This window comes from Microtus pennsylvanicus, chromosome 3, assembly GCF_037038515.1.
Source record: "Microtus pennsylvanicus isolate mMicPen1 chromosome 3, mMicPen1.hap1, whole genome shotgun sequence".
NCBI classification, from domain to species: Eukaryota; Metazoa; Chordata; class Mammalia; order Rodentia; family Cricetidae; genus Microtus; species Microtus pennsylvanicus.
Genome location: NC_134581.1, coordinates 137,392,186 through 137,408,063, shown reverse-complemented (window position 1 = coordinate 137,408,063; position 15,878 = coordinate 137,392,186). Strand labels below are relative to the sequence as shown.

General features: G+C 45.2%; 2 protein-coding genes across 2 annotated transcripts in view; both read left to right on the top strand.

The window, feature by feature from the left end:
* Tmeff1 (transmembrane protein with EGF like and two follistatin like domains 1) overlaps positions 1–4,422 on the top strand; it is an 80,558-nt gene extending 76,136 nt beyond the window's left edge. Inside the window, exons 9-10 of the mRNA XM_075967230.1 lie at positions 214–372; positions 3,297–4,422. Coding sequence (XP_075823345.1) covers positions 214–372; positions 3,297–3,381 — 244 coding nt within the window. The 3' untranslated portion in view covers positions 3,382–4,422. The remainder of the gene's footprint in view (positions 1–213; positions 373–3,296) is intronic.
* Positions 4,423–4,742: 320 nt separating this feature from the next.
* Positions 4,743–14,208, top strand: Cavin4 (caveolae associated protein 4). The gene is made up of 2 exons (XM_075967231.1): positions 4,743–5,311; positions 10,779–14,208. Exons 1-2 carry the CDS (start codon positions 4,904–4,906, stop codon positions 11,478–11,480), a joined length of 1,110 nt encoding a protein of 369 aa, XP_075823346.1. The 5' UTR covers positions 4,743–4,903; the 3' UTR covers positions 11,481–14,208.
* The last annotated feature ends 1,670 nt before the right edge of the window (positions 14,209–15,878 follow it).

Below are 15,878 nucleotides of genomic sequence, written 5' to 3'. Positions count from 1 at the left end.
GGTCACCTGCAAAAGACCTGTACGAGATCAGTCCAGTCAGCATTCCAGCGGGAAGAGCGGAGGGGCACCTGAGCCGCCACCCCTAACTGAGCACTGTTGACATTGAGGCTGCCAGGAGAGGGGAGTCAGTTTCCTTTAGGGGTGTATGGTCCCTGGTAAATCGGTTATGTTCTGATGATTGTCTCACACCTATACCCCCCCCCCCCCCCGCAGATGCGAATCCGGCTACACCGGGCCGCATTGTGAGAAGACAGACTTCAGCATTCTCTACGTAGTACCAAGTAGGCAGAAGCTCACGCACGTCCTCATCGCAGCCATCATCGGAGCCGTACAGATCGCCATTATAGTCGCGATTGTCATGTGCATAACCAGGTGGGTAATGGCCGTAGAGTGGTGACATTCAATTGTGCCCTGGAAGGTGTAAATCAGAGCGAACCCTGCAAGCATTCCCCCGTGTAAGGAGCCTTAAGCTGGCCAATTCATCAGCCACAGTTCTAGTGTCTAGTCCACCGGACAGGATTTCTCGTGGGTCTGACTTCTCTCTGTCTTGCTTCTTTAGAATATGTGTAGGAACTCATTCCCAGAGCTAGGGACATACCTGGGCTATCGGCAGAGGAGGTGTGAGAACAGTCCATGTTGTCAAGGAGCTAGGGAGCTTAGAGCTGTGGACTAGGAGCACTGAATTCAGGGACAGTGGTTGAGTCAGAGTTTCTGGAATGCATCCACAGAGGAGCCATGCGGCAATGATTTAAATCTTGCAGAATTGTGTTTTATGGCCTGAGAATATACTTTACCTGTAGTAAGTATAGTAAGAAAGAAAACAGCCATCAACTTTATAGATAACCTTCTCTGACTATATCCGGATTACAGTGGTAAGTAAAAAAAAGCTTTGAAATACTGTGCTCCAGGACAGGCTCCAAAGCTACAAAGAAACCCTGTTTCAAAAAAAAAAAATATTGTGTTAAAAATAAAGAACAGAGGCCAGCGAGAGGGCTGGTGGATTAAGGCTCTTGCCACCAATCCTGATAATCTGAGTTTGATCTCTAGGACCCACATGGTAGAAGAAGAGAACCTCTCGAAGTTGTCCTCTGATGTACACACACACACACACACACACACACACACACACACACGATAAATGTAGAAAATTAAAAGCATTTATTCTATGTTAAAAGACTTACCTGCAGCTCAGTTGACAGTAAATGGATGTCTTTCAAATGAGTCAGAATGTGTCCGGCCAGACTGGAATTTACAATGGTCAGGGAGTCATAGCACATCAGGTGGGTACCGACAAGCTGGTTGGATGGATAGGCCTTCTATCCAAGGCCTGGAAAAAGATCTTCAAGTAGTCCCAGCACCCTGGAGCCAAAATGATAAATCTGGAAATGATGGAAAAACATTCTCTGAGGAGCTGATATTTTTCATGAAGTTTAGGCACTAAAGTCGGTGTGCTTTATTCCACAGAACAGATGATCTGCCTTTAGGCAAGACTACTGAGCATCAAATTGGGCAGTAGATCAAAGTAGGGACATAATGGCATAACAAACAATGACAACAGGAAAAGAAGATGGGGGAAAAACATTTAACAGCCTAGCCAGCTGTGGCCATTTAATACAGGCTCAGAGGTTAACTACTTTGCCTGTGGCCACTCGGCTAGCACAGGGAAGTGACTGGGTTTGGATCCCGTGTGTGTGTGTGTGTGTGTGTGTGTGTGTGTGTGTGTGTGTGTGTGTGTGTGCATGCGCGAAGCCATCTAGGAGGCAGGACCCTGGTGAATCCTGCTGGGAATAGGTCAGCCAGATATGACTGCTGCATGGGGGCAGGAACCAAACTTGCTTTGGTTGAGGTTTAGTGTGTTTGAACCATATTAAAGACCATGTGCAGGACTGATTGAACTGGGGGAGGTGGGTGATAAGGGGAGAGCATTTAGGGCATCAGTAGAGGAACACACAGCGTGATAGGGAGAGGAGTAACACTGTCCTGACGTTTGTTCCTTATTAAGGGCACCTTTACTGTAACATATGGAACACTGCCTTCCCCACCCTGCTCCCGAATGGCTCGCTGTCTTGTGTGGAATATTGTGATGACATTCTTGGACCACACCTCTGAATTTTTAAGGCATGCCTCTCCCATGTAGGCCATTAGGAGACAGCTGTTCATCCACAATGGCTGTTGCTTATGAGGAATCTTCCTTTTAATGGATGTTCCTACTGGCCCACTTCTCTGTGAGTCGTGGTTTCTTCTTTTATGCTTTCAGACTCCTAGAATGACAGATTGGCAGGGACTTTGAACGCGTCTCAGCCAAACTCTTTACTGTATAGAAGGAAAAACCTTGGTCCCAGGAACTTGGAGCTCCTCCTGTTCATGGCGGTTTAGTGGCAGTCAGAGCCGGTTGCTTGGCCCGTCATTCAGCTCCTTCATTATGAAATGGATGCGATCCCAGCCTTGTCTCCATCAGACTATTTTTATAAGGATTAGTGAGAGAAAATCCTTTGAAACCATCATAAATGTTGTCATTAAGGCTTTTAAGTTAACGCAAAGCAGTCCTCTTTGAAATTGAATAAAAGCATGAAACAAACCTATTCCCAGGCACTGTTTCCACCAAGGGGCCTTGAAATTGCACAGGTGGCTAGGATAGTAGTAGGCGGTTACTACTACAGCCAGGAGGATCCAAAGGCAAAACACAGCGTTCCCTTCAGCACCTCTGCTCTGCATTAACGCATTCTTTTGTCCTGAGATTTGTTCTACATTAGGGCCACATTCACTGAGATAGAGTACCTGTCCTGGGATCTCTCAGCTGAGGGTCCCCGTTTCCAGTGCGGTTCTGTGGCCTGCTGCAGCTGCTGTACACCAGCTCCTTGTGTTTTCTTGCGCTGGAGGACTTGAGTGCACACCGTCAGAGATTATCAGCGCAGTGCTACTCGGTCTCCAGCGTAACATTTCATGTCATTTTGGTGCCGTGATAACACTCAGGGGAAATGGCCAGGTCAACGTCTTTCCTACCGTCACAGTGATTCATCATCAGAACCGAGCAGCTGCCAGGCCAGAGAGGCAGGCGTCCTTCTCAGAAATGTCTATCAGCAGCATGGGCACCATTCCTAATTCACGAGTGTGATCCCTCCCAACGCCCAGCCATTTAGCAAAGAACAAACAGCCGTTATGTCTGTCCTCATCTTGCCTTGAAATAAACAGTGTCTTGTTTCGTTTCCTAACTCGGTGCAGTGTGTGAACTGGGTATTACTTTGACATTCTTAGCTAAATAATTTTTTTTTTCTTTCTGTGTTTTTGTGCAACAGAAAATGCCCCAAGAACAATAGAGGCCGTCGGCAGAAGCAAAACCTAGGCCATTTTCCTTCAGACACTTCATCCCGGATGGTGTGAACTGACTTTTATATGCACACTGACCATGTGATGTACATTTATTACGTCTTTTTTTAAAGAATGGAAATATTTATTTCAGAGGCCTTATTTTTGGACATTTTTAGTGTAGTACCGTTGGCTCGTATTTAGAGTATTTAGCTACAGCAGTTTTGGACTGTTTAGTAGTCTCCGTTTTATGTTTTTAAATACAGAAATCGGTTTCACGAATTTGTACCACATGGTAATACTAAGAATTGTTCTTTCCCCGTGGAATGTAATATTTTTGCAAAGACGGACGGACCCGCTTCACAGTGGCTGTAACGTCAGACTTCTCCAAGGACCACAGCAAACGGCGAAGCATGAACTGAAAGTAAAGATGTTTACAGATCCCTTTTCTTACAGAAAAAAAAATCTAGAAGACACTGTGTTTAAATAGATATCTAAATGGTTTTGAGATTTAGTACCTGCTTTTTTTTTTAGACACTGCCCCTTATTGCATGAGCTGCAAAGCTGTGTGTGTTTTAGATGTAACATATTTATAAGCTGTATGAACTGGAATTGACGATTTCTCTCTTTGAAGACATAGTTCTGATAATTTGGAAAGATACCTGGGAATTAATGACGGAGCAGCTCATTGAAAATAGATTTAGATATTGTCAGGATAGGCTGTTTAACGAGCAGATTGGAATAAAACCTACTTATCAGTTAAACTACTTTAATCCACACCCACTTTTAAACATGGCATTTGTTTTAATAGAAATACACAAATCGTATCAGTGTTTGTGAATACAATGCAGAAATAATTGTTAATGGTTGGTGCTCTGAAAGCGAGCTTCAGAATGACCCAAGACCTCTGATTCAAATTTGTCCTGTAGTAGCTCTATTAATAGATTGTTGCTGTGCAAGGGTCTGAAATGTGAGTAGAATGTGTCGAGGTGTCTAATGTGTAGCTTGGCTAGTCAAAATTATGCATGTAGGATTTAAAGACTATGTTCAAACTTAAATAATAATTTTAATAATTTGATTTGGAAAAGCATGTTATAATATAATGTTTTCACTATATGGTCTGTTTTGTGTGTTTATTTCTTGTATTCTTTGGTACTGGTCTATTAGTACTTGTAATAGGTGAAATGAATAGGAAAGGAAGATTGCAGTCCACAATAGTTGTACAAACTATTGCTTGAAATGATCCAAAGAGAAAAATTTTGCTCAGTGTTCCAAGCTGCTTGGCTTGCAGGCTTCTTATGAGTAACACAGTGACTCCAGTGAACTTCAGACAGCTTTCCCTTTCCACCCACACGGTCTTATTTGAGGCCCTTAGTCAGTCAGCAAGCATGTTTGGAACTGGCCCTGGTGCTTTGCAAGGGCTCGTGTTGCAGGACGGTCACGGATGGGCATTTGTAGTTATAAATACTTGACCACTCTCCAGGGTGCGGCTTTCAGCCCTTAAAGCGGCTTTGTGTAGCCTGCTACTGAGCCGACTTTTGGCTTCGAGTATAGGAATTGATTGCTATAGGACATCATCTGCTGAGGAAGAAGTAAGATGGAGCACAACGGGTCTGCTTCCAGTGCTGGTAAAATCCACCAGAATCGATTGTCAAGTGTGACTGAAGATGAAGACCAAGACGCCGCTCTTACGATCGTGACTGTGCTGGACAGGGTGGCCACCGTCGTGGACAGTGTGCAGGCCAGCCAGAAGAGAATAGAAGAGAGGCACCGGGCGATGGAGAACGCTATAAAGTCTGTCCAGATTGACCTGCTGAAGCTCTCACAGTCCCACAGCAACACGGGCTACATTGTCAACAAGCTGTTTGAGAAGACCCGGAAAGTCAGCGCTCACATCAGAGACGTGAAGGCCAGGGTGGAGAAGCAGCAGGTCCACGTAACCAAAGTTGAAAGCAAGCAAGAAGAAATAATGAAGAAAAACAAATTCCGCGTGGTAATATTTCAGGTAAGCTTGCGCTTGTGTTCAGCTTGATGACTGTAGTCTCGGTCACAGAGGTTTCTGGTGTCTCAGCCACCGTCTGTGGTATGTCGTGGAGCTCGCTGAGTAGCCACCTCAGGGTAGAGCCATTCTTGCTAACCGACACTCTGTCATCCGTGGCCTGAGCTTCTTAACTGGTCATGTAATGTGAACTGTGGCTTGCGGCTCAAGCTATTTCTTCCCTTTGAAACTTAATTCTGTCAGTTTTTGTTTTGTTTTTTCTTCAGTAGTTGAGTCCTATTAAGCATAGTGACCCAGTAGACTTCAGAATGCTGGAGCCAAAAGGGTCCTAAGAAATCTCAAGTTAAAAAACATCTTTGTTACCTAAAAGAAGAAACTGGGACGGGCAGAGGATGTAGGTCAGTGCCAGTCAAATTGTTTTTGCTTTTTGGTTTTTTTTTTTGCTATGTTCCTATCACTGCTCAATACTTTAAAAAATTGGAGCGTACCTGTGGCAACACGCAATGTCTGCAGCACTATTTTGAGCTCTTGTAAATGAAAAGGGACGTTAAACTCTTTCCCCCTCATTAGGAAAGAATAATGAAGAGAGAAGAGTTTCTACAATACAGAGTAGAAGAGATCAGGGCTCCTTTCTCAGCCGTCTAAACAGTGGCCATCACGGAACCGTAAATCCAGAGTGCGAACGTTAAAATGGGCGGCTTTCCCTGTCCTGCTATTGGGAGAAGTAGCCGGCACCACATTCTAGAAGGCGTTCTTGATAGTGTATATTATGAACTTTACAAATTCCCAAGTCTTCGGGCCCCCAAATTTCATGCCGGGGAGTTGGTTCTAAGCATAAAATCATTAAGTCATTAATTAAGGTAATTAATGGGAATGTCCATCAGTACATGAGCACAGCGATATGCTTTTAAAAGCAGAAGTCCGTGGCATAGACCCCTAGAGGAATAAAACACAAAATGAAGTGCAGACACAGTTGGTGGGAACATCAGGGTCCATAACCTTCCCGTTCTCTGTGCCTTGATCAGGGCTCCAGAGTGCTCTGCTGAGTGGTCGAGTCATGCTGAGAAGGGAGAGTGGTATTTGGGACTTGTTTCGGAGTTCACAGGTTATTGAGGATACTAGAGAGGAGAGAGAGGAGGCGCTTATTTCAAAGATTGAAGAGTGGACCAGTGTCCTTTTCTATCACCCTTCCGGGCCTCTAGAGGTCTTTCTCTGGGCTTAAAAATGTCACCTGCTTCAGGTGTCAATTCCAGTGTCAGAGCAGACAGTGGTGAGCTGGGAATGGGACTGCGGAATAAATCCACTCCCCTTACAGGGGCATTAGCCCCTGCCGGGGTTCTTACCCTTCACTGGCATGTGTTATGTCAGGAAGTACACTTGGAGTCCCTGGGTCTGGGGACCAGGTTTCCCACAGGATTGACAGAAGCCCCAGCAAGGAAACAAAAATTCCAGCTGGTCCCATCCACTGAAGTAATTCTTTCTCTGACTCCCATTTCTCTGTAACTTACTGCTATTTTCTGTCTTTGGATCCTATAGTTTCGTGAAGGAACTGAGTGGCACTAGTTAGTGACAAACCTCTTCTTTTAAGAATATTGAAGAATCTGTGAAGTTTAGTTGTTCAAATTACACAAGAATTTGTCAGAAAAAAAAACAGTTGCTATCTTTTATAGGTGTACAGGGAAGATATGAGGTCTCATATTATTGGCATAGGACTCAGATTCATGTGCTTGTTATACATTAGAATATATGTAGGTATGTATGATATTTACATAATTATTTTTAGCTGTTAAAATTAGCTATAATCAATTCTCATAGTTATTTGAAGATTTTCCCTTCTAATTTATTTCGAAACCAAGCTAGTCAGCTAAAGTGTATCTTCATTTTCATTTGAGATTTTCCTTATAATTCCCCTGGGCACATCTTGTTGATAATCTCTTATATTGATGACAGGGATAAACTTGGTAACAAGGGATAATAATAAAAACAGTATCAGATAAACAAAATATTGGTATCCTACCTTTTGCAGTTGTATATGGCTAAGCTTTTGCCAAATTCTGGATGTTGGCATTTAAAAATGGTGTGACATTCTTACCCAGGTCATTTCTCTTTGAATACTCGTTCACCCTGGTGACCTCTCTCATGCGTGGCATGAGCCACAGTGTATCTTCTCATAGTTCCAGTAACTTTTTAAAGCACAAGTCTGTGGTTACCTAGTAAGTTTCGGAACATCCTCAAATAAGTCCCAGAGTTCTCTGCATCTAAAATGCCCCATCTGTGTTAATTTCCTATTAATTCAATCTCACTTTACTCTGACCCACAGTTTTTGTTCTGTTGCAAAAACAATTCTTTAGATCAGGTGTGCTGGTACACACCTACAGCCCTTGCATTCATGAGGAGGAAGCAGGGGGATTAGGAATTCAAATACACAGTGAGTTTGAGGCATGCTTGAGCTATGTGAAATCCTGTCTCAAAAACAAAAAAGGAAGTTACCTGGATTTTCATATCCAAATGTGGCTGTATTCATATGCCAACTATAATTCACCCCTACGACCTTCCATTATCAGTAGAGTGTTTACCCTTAGCGCACAGTGGCAAGGATTCATAGGGACTGGGATGCATTTCCAGGCAAGATCTTTTTCTAGCCTTGCCTCTCTCTGTTCACCTTTGTTTTAAAGCCTGATTTTGTACTGTCTGCGGTGCATCTGAAGAAAAGGGCGAGTGATTCCCATTTCCCTGTGTTTGGTGCCTTCCCTGCAGCATTGTGAGGATCTCTACCTACCAAGCAATACCCTTGGGCTCTTTCCTTGTCTAATCAACCTTCTCAGGCTCGCCCAACCCACACGGTTGCTGGGCTGCTCCCCACAACTTATTCATCATCGCCTCTAACTTATTCATCAGGAAGTTATGAGACGCCCACTTCTGCCTCTCTTGTTGGGGAGAGGGAGGCTCATGGGCACTTGGATCTTGTAGCCAAAAATGTAATTTAAATTAAGGAAAAAGATTCTAAGGATGCCATCCTGGCTTTCAGGCTGGTTATATTTTAGGGTGTGTGCAAGCATCCTCCTTGTGTATTTACTGTATCTGTTTGTTGAATGGAATCAACGTAGATCTCAAGTATCAATGCTGGTTGTTTTTTTGTTTTGTTTTGTTTTCTCTTTCTTTCTTTCTTTCTTTCTTTCTTTCTTTCTTTCTTTCTTTCTTTCTTTCTTTCTTTCTTTCTTTCGCCTGTTACATTTTAGAAATAATCTCTAAGTAGCACACCAGGTTCCTTTTACGCATACCCTGTGCTGGCTTCTCCACACTTGGCAGAGTTTGTTTTCCTCCTAAACCAGTTTGTCCCCAGCCTCAGGGGTCCTGCTCTCCTGGTGTCCTGTCTTCTTCACTGGCTGGTGGTTCCCTTTTTTGTTTCCTTACTCATGTATAGGTTCAAAATCCCCCAACATTCTAAAATCAAAACCTGAACATTTCCTTCCTTCCTTCCTTCTTCAGTTCTTTCTTCTAGCAGGATTTTACTGTATAGTCCAGGTATTGAACTTGTGATCCTCCTGCTTCAGCCTCCCGAGAACTGGGGGTATAGTTATGGACCACCATGGCAGCAAAATAAAACTTTTAAAATGACTCATTTGTCAGGAGACTTGTCTTGTCCTGAAGTCATTCTGGGAATAGTATATTATCTATTGTAGTTTCCCAAAGTCAATTTAATTCTGAGTTTTGGGAAACCCTTTTTTCTCCCCGAGGAATTTTGAATGAAACACCACTCTGTCTTCTGATCGCTTGACTTTGGAGTGTGTGTGTGTGTGTGTGTGTGCACAAGTGTGCTCTATAGCATGTGTATGGAATCCGGAGAACAACTTTTGGGAACTTATTTTCTCCTTCCAAGGGATCTGAACTCGGGTCATCAGGCTTGCTTGATGTACTTTTTACCAACTGAGCCAAACACTTCCCCTCTGCCTTGCTTTTTTACGTGGGCTTTGGAGGCTAAACTTGGGTTCTCACATGTGGCAAACACTTCAACTGAGCTCTCTAGTGCATGAGTTCCATGACTCTTCATTTCATCGCCGTATTAATGGTTCTTGAGTGTCTGTTTCTGGCTCTTACCTCCCTCCTGAGTCCCAGTTACTCAGCCTCTCTGTCTGCATACCCAGTGCCCATTCCAAGGACAGTGTCCCACCCTTCCTTCCCAGTTCCTTCTCTGGCTTCTGTGTCTGTCTCGGTTAATGGTGGAGTCCTCTCTCTGTTGATCTAGCAACAGGTCCTATGGGTTTGACCTTCAGAGCACCTCTGCAGTCAGAAGGTGTCTCCCCCTTTCCCTGCCCCCACACACCCTCCCTGATCTATCTCCCCTTTGCTGAAGTTCAGTACTGTCCAGTCATTGTTCTTGCTTGTCTTACCCCATGGCTTGCTTTCAGCAGGTGACCCTTGTACAGCATACAGTATGGGTCAAATCATGTCTTTGCTGTCCTCAAAACCTTGAGAAGTCTTTCTGTCGGAATAGTAACTCCCGTCCTTACTATTGGCCAGTAGGGCCTCTCCTGACCTGGCCTTCTTAACTCTGTACTTGGGGGAACTTGGGACATTTGAATTGATTCTTGAGGAAAGCTGTCATTTGTGAAGCTAAAAAAAGGTCAAGGGGTATTGGAGACAGAAGCAGGCACATATACGAAGGTGGAGGGTGTGAGTGTCTATTTGACACTGAGATACGGCATCCTATCTGCAAATGTATTTAGGTAACATCTGTACTTATCCTGGGATTTACATCCAGGGTGCCATAGGGTGCACTCCTCTTGTGCAGGGTTCAAAACCTTCTCTGTTTGAGGCTCTCAAGAATGGAGCATGCGTCTGGGCTGGAGAAGAGAGAAAGTAGGATCAGGTCAGAACTTTCTAAGCATTCTGCAAAGGTTCGGGTTCTCTCCTTGAGCACTGACGGGCTCTTGGAAGTCTTCAGTGGGTTATAACCAGACTGCTGTAAAAACAGTTCTCGGGAAATTCTCAGATAATGGTCTGCAAGGAGAGGGATTAGAGGGAATTGATGGCCCGAGCTGAGACCTGAGGTCCCGAGGAGCAGGATGAAGACATGAGTGGGGGTGTGAGAAGCAGACATTATTTTGCGGTGTTATTGGTGGGACTTGATGACTAGTTGATCGTGGGAGGAGAGGGCGAGGAGTATTTGGGGGTGATGTTTGAGGTCCCTGCCTTGTGTGACACCCAAGTGGTCACTGGTGCTGGAAGAGCATGATGGGGGGCCTTGAGGTTTGCACCTCTCACCGAAAGATGCCTGTGCTGATGGAGAGGCTTGTCATCTCTGGGGAAGTGAAGGGACAGTATCTGTGAGACAAAAGCCAAGGGAGAGAGACCTTGAAAAATGCAGCCTGGGACAAGCAGCGTGGAGGAGGATCGTAAGGTGCGGCCAGAGGTGACAGCTGGTGCCTGCCATGCAGGAATCACTCACATGCCTTCTTCTTCTGCCCTTCAGGAGAACGTTCGGTGCCCCTCATCCCTGTCTGTTGTTAAAGACAGAAGCCTGCCTGAGAACCAGGAGGAGGACGAGGAAGTCTTTGATCCCCCGATAGAGCTCTCCTCGGATGAAGAATATTATGTTGAAGAAAGCAGATCCGCCAAGTTTAGGAAGTCAGGCAAGGAGCACATTGATCATATCAAGAAGGCATTTTCCAAAGAGAACATGCAGAAGACGCGGCAGAATTTTGACAAGAAAGTGAGTGGAATTAGAACTAGAATCGTCACACCCGAGAGGAGAGAGAGGCTGCGGCAGTCAGGGGAGCGGCTCAGACAGTCAGGGGAGAGGCTCAGACAGTCAGGGGAGAGGCTCAGACAGTCAGGAGAAAGATTTAAGAAATCAATTTCAAATGCTGCCCCCTCAAAGGAGGCTTTCAAGATACGCAGCCTTAGGAAACCAAAGGATCCCAAGGCGGAGAGCCAGGAGGGAGACAGAGGGCTGGGTGTGGATATCATCGCAGGTAGCCTGGCGCTGGGGCCCATCCATGAGTTCCACCCTGAGGAGTTCAGTGAGACAGAAAAGGAGGTGGCCAAGGTAGGGTACATTCCCCAAGAAGGAGGGGATCCCCCACCTCCTGAGCCTTTGAAGGTGACTTTTAAACCTCAGGTGAGAGTAGAAGACGATGAATCGCTCCTGTTGGATTTAAAGCAGTCCTCATAGAGAGGAATTAAGTGTGAGCATCAATCTCAAGTCACGTGGTCATGGTTTGAATAGAGTAGTCATTTTTAGTCACACACAGTAGAAAGGCAAATGGTACAAAAACTTCATTTCTTACCTTTAAAGTTCTAAAGATTAGGGCCGGGCGGTGGTGGCGCACGCCTTTAATCCCAGCACTTGGGAGGCAGAGGCAGGCGGATCTCTGTGAGTTTGAGACCAGCCTGGTCTACAGAGCTAGTTCCAGGACAGGCTCCAAAACCACAGAGAAACCATGTCTCGAAAAACCAAAAAAAAAAAAGTTCTAAAGATTATAAAAACTTTATATACACAGCTTTCTTATAAGTTCCTCTGGAACTTATAATTCTATTTCCCCTGATAATATATATCACTCTGATAGCTTTTTCCCCCCTAGTGTCACACCTTCTTGTGGCAGTTCTTGGCCAATTAGAACATAGTTGCATGGCTTAGGTGTTTAGATGCTTGGTTATCCGTAACACAGGAGGGCGAATCTGCTCATCATTCACAAGCAAACTGTAGCTTTGGGTCAGGATTAACAAACAAGTCCAGTCTCAAAGGGGAGTAGCTGATGAACATATTGTGTTATCCAGATGTTCACATCTGGAGATTCATTAGTGGATTAGTAGCCATACACCTTATGAAGCTCTTCAGTGAAGGACTAAAAAAAAATGTTTTGGGTGTGAGCATTTAGCTGTGGCATCGTAACTTTCTTGCTGGTGAGCTGCTCAGCCGGTTGCCATTCAGTTCCAGTGATGGAAATGGGGAGGCCTTGCTTGTCATGTGCTTCTCGGAGGACTTGCGATCTGAGGGTCTGTCACAGAGTGTGTGAGAGCAAGACACACATTCAGTGGAGAAGCATGAACCACACCGCTGCCTCTAACAGGACTTAACAGGTGCATCTTTGAAGAAGCCCTCGGTACCAGGCACTGAGGCCCAAGCTGAGCAGAAACTTATGTTGTACTTTGCAAGACTTTTCATAGCTTGGAGAGTGAAAAATAAATGTTTGGATGGGCACTTTTTCTTAAAGACTGAAACCAACCTTGGACTTTTAGTGGGATCCTAACATATTCCTCAGAAATCCGTGTCTGCCTTTAGATTTGGATGTGGGGTAGACTAGTGCAGGTTCTGTGTGCACAGCATGGGGTGGAAATCTGGGGCTCGGTTGTGGCTTTTTAAAAGTCTGCCCTGATGTAGGCATAGACATGACCTTTAATACTTCCTATTTTCCAGAGTGAACCTTATAGGGCTAGCATGTCCCAAACAGTGCCCTTGAGTATTCCTCACAGCCACTTTGGAGGATACTGGGTCCCACTTAGCTCTAGATCTGTGCAGTTAGGAAGTACATTTCACCGCCCGCCGAGAGAAAATCACACCAGTTCCACACTTCTGGCACACTGAAGGCTTTGGATTGTTTTTTGATATGGAAGAGATGGTAGGATTTTTGATAAACCTTTTATTGACATCCAGTTTAATTTTGAATAATTGTGTAGTAGGCATGGGAATATGAATATGCAGGCATGGGAGCATATGTCTGCTGCCCAGCACTGACCACACTGAGACAAGAGGATCACGAGTGAAGTTGAGTGAGCCTGGATAATATATATATATATATATATATATATATATATATATATATATGTGGTTCAGCATAATTTTCTTTTCACTTGGCCTCAATTTTTACCTTACTTCTTTTTTGTTTTGTTTTGAGACAGGTTTCTCTGTGTGGCCCTGGCTGGCCTGGAACTCACTCTGGCTGGCCTTAAACTCAGAGATCCACCTGCCTCAGTCTCCTGAGTACGCATGCCACCACTGCCAGGAATCTTGGTATCTTTTTATATTGCAAACTAAAGCATGGGCAGCATGAAATAAAACTTTGAAAGAATAATTCCAAAAAAAACATTTTTTATAATAGCTTAGAAGGAGGTTGGGTGCCCAACAATATATTTGAACGTCGAATGATTGTGAGTACAAAGTGTGAAGCCAGTGCTGTGGTTCTAGTGTGGAGAAGTTACAGACGGGGTTTGTGTGACACCAGACACTGGGTGCTTCACGTTGCTGGAGGCTCATCATAACCGTCTGCTTCAGATCGTTACCAGGACCGTTCCTCCATGCCATAAGTGTGTGTCAACGTCTTTCCATGCCTAGGAAATTCCTAAATTCCACATTCATAATTTATTGTACCTTCACTCTGTTTTATTGGTGCAGAGGTAATGGGCTGCAAAATCCGTGTATTCATTTAACATAGGTATTCTAGCCAGCGTTCGTTATTTTCAGCGTTTCTGTAAACACCGGGTTATTCATTCATCTGTGATGCTGAGTCACACATAGCAGGCTTTGAATAATTTACTCAAGTCAAACCCTTAGCAGGACTTACCACCCGTCTCCTAGTGCAACAGAGAAGAGCAGCCTCAGATGCCAGGGTTGGGGAGCTGGTCTGGAAACTCTTTTAGGGGTGACAGGGGAAGTGCAAGCCTGTCTCCTGCATGTGGTGATCCGGGTGTCCCCGTTGAGCAGTGGTTTGGCTCCTGCTTACAGGTTAGAGAAAGTGCTGATGCAGAACATTAGCGTACATGGGTGGTCAGCTTGCTGAGAGTGGGCGCCTTCCCCAAAAGCAAGTTTTCATGAATGAAAAGTAGAAGCCAAAATAAAAAATGCAACCATTTTGACTTCATTCTTTGCCTTTCATACACATTAAAAGGGTTGCTTTGGAATAGGTCTGGTGGTCATGGTGATTTTTTTACATTAAAGATTTACTTATGTCTGTGTGTGAAGGTACACTTACATGTGTGTCGGTCAGTAGAGGCCATCGGTGTCCTCTGACACCTGACTCTGCCTTCCAGTCACCTGCTCTTTGGAGGCAGGGTCTCTCCCTGAAGGTAGTGTTCCCACTCTCTCATCTAGGCTAGCAGGTTCCAGCGATCTTTCTCTCTCCGCTCGCCTTTTACAGGTGAACTGCTTTTGTGAGTGCTGGGATTCGAACTCTGGCCCTCACAGTCGCAGAACAAGTAGCTGCTGAGCCATCTCCCCAACCCCTCACTGTGATTCTTACCTGCTAAAGGGCACGGGTCGTGTTCTGCCAAATACTCCTCAGAGCCGTGTTGACTCTGCGTTGGGATGGGATGAAATCACTGGATCCATTTTATTTTTACTCTGGCACAGGTTTTTCTGCAGCTTCTGGTTTTGAACTCTAGTAAGAAAATTTAGTGCTTGGTATCCAAATAGGGGGAAGGACCATCCTCACGTTTTTATCCTCAATTCTTTCACTTTGGAGTGCCACTGCCAGGTCTGTAGTGAAGGAGTTTCCTGCTCAGGTTTGGGTCACTCTTGTGATTCCTTTGTGTAGGTGATGCCCCAGCATCACAGCTGCCCCTCCCAACACTGCAGCTGCCCCTCCCAGCATCCAGCTGCCCCTCCCAACACTGCAGCTGCCCCTCCCAGCACCGCAGCTGCCCCTCCCAGCACCGCAGCTGCCCCTTCCAGCATCCAGCTGCTACCCCCCAGATCAGCATTGGCAGTGCTGGGAGATCTAGAACTGCTGCTGCCCAGTTCTAAGTCTCTTAGGACTGCACGGCTTCCTCCCTCACTGCGCTGCCCTCCCTTCAGTACACCCACGCCCTTGAGAAGCAGAACTGCCTGGTGGGGTTACATCCACTGGGCCTCCCGATTCTATTCTTTGTTCAAGGCCAGAGTCCTACTTGCTTCTTGTGTGTTCCAAAGAAAAGCAACTCCTGATTCTTACCACGGATGCTTTTCTTGTGTATTGTTTGACACCTGAAAATTCCAGCTAAAGCAGGGCTTTGTTTAATTGGGACTGCAATAAAATCTACTGTAACCCGCTACACAGGCCAAGGCCGGCTGCTTGGGTGCACGGCTGTTCAGCCTTGGTTGCATGAGAGCCTCGTCTCACCGAGGTCCTTTGGTGCTTGTCACCTTGGGTCTGAATCACAGCATAATATAGCAGAATGTATTAGGGATTTACGATGCATTTGTAAAAACGTATTCTTTCTCTCTGAGTTGTAGCTGATGGAAATGCCATACAAGGTTTCGCAGCACAGTGGAGATCAAAGTGGGATCTTTACTACAGGCTTTGTATGTGAGCAGGAAACCTCCCAAGTGGAGGGCAGACAACTGACGAATTCTGTTGGCAAAGGTAGCGTGCAGCCATGACAGGAGATAGGCCTTTGTGTCTCAGTGGGAAACTGCACATTTTAGTGCGGCAGTGGCAAGAAAAGATTTGGATGGGCAGTGATGGCCCACGCCTTTAATCCCAGCACTTGGGAGGCAGAGACAGAGGCAGGTGGATCTCTGTGAGTTCGAGACCACCCTGGTGTATAAAAGCTAGCAGGTTCCAAAGCTACAGAGAAACCCTATCTCGAAAAATCA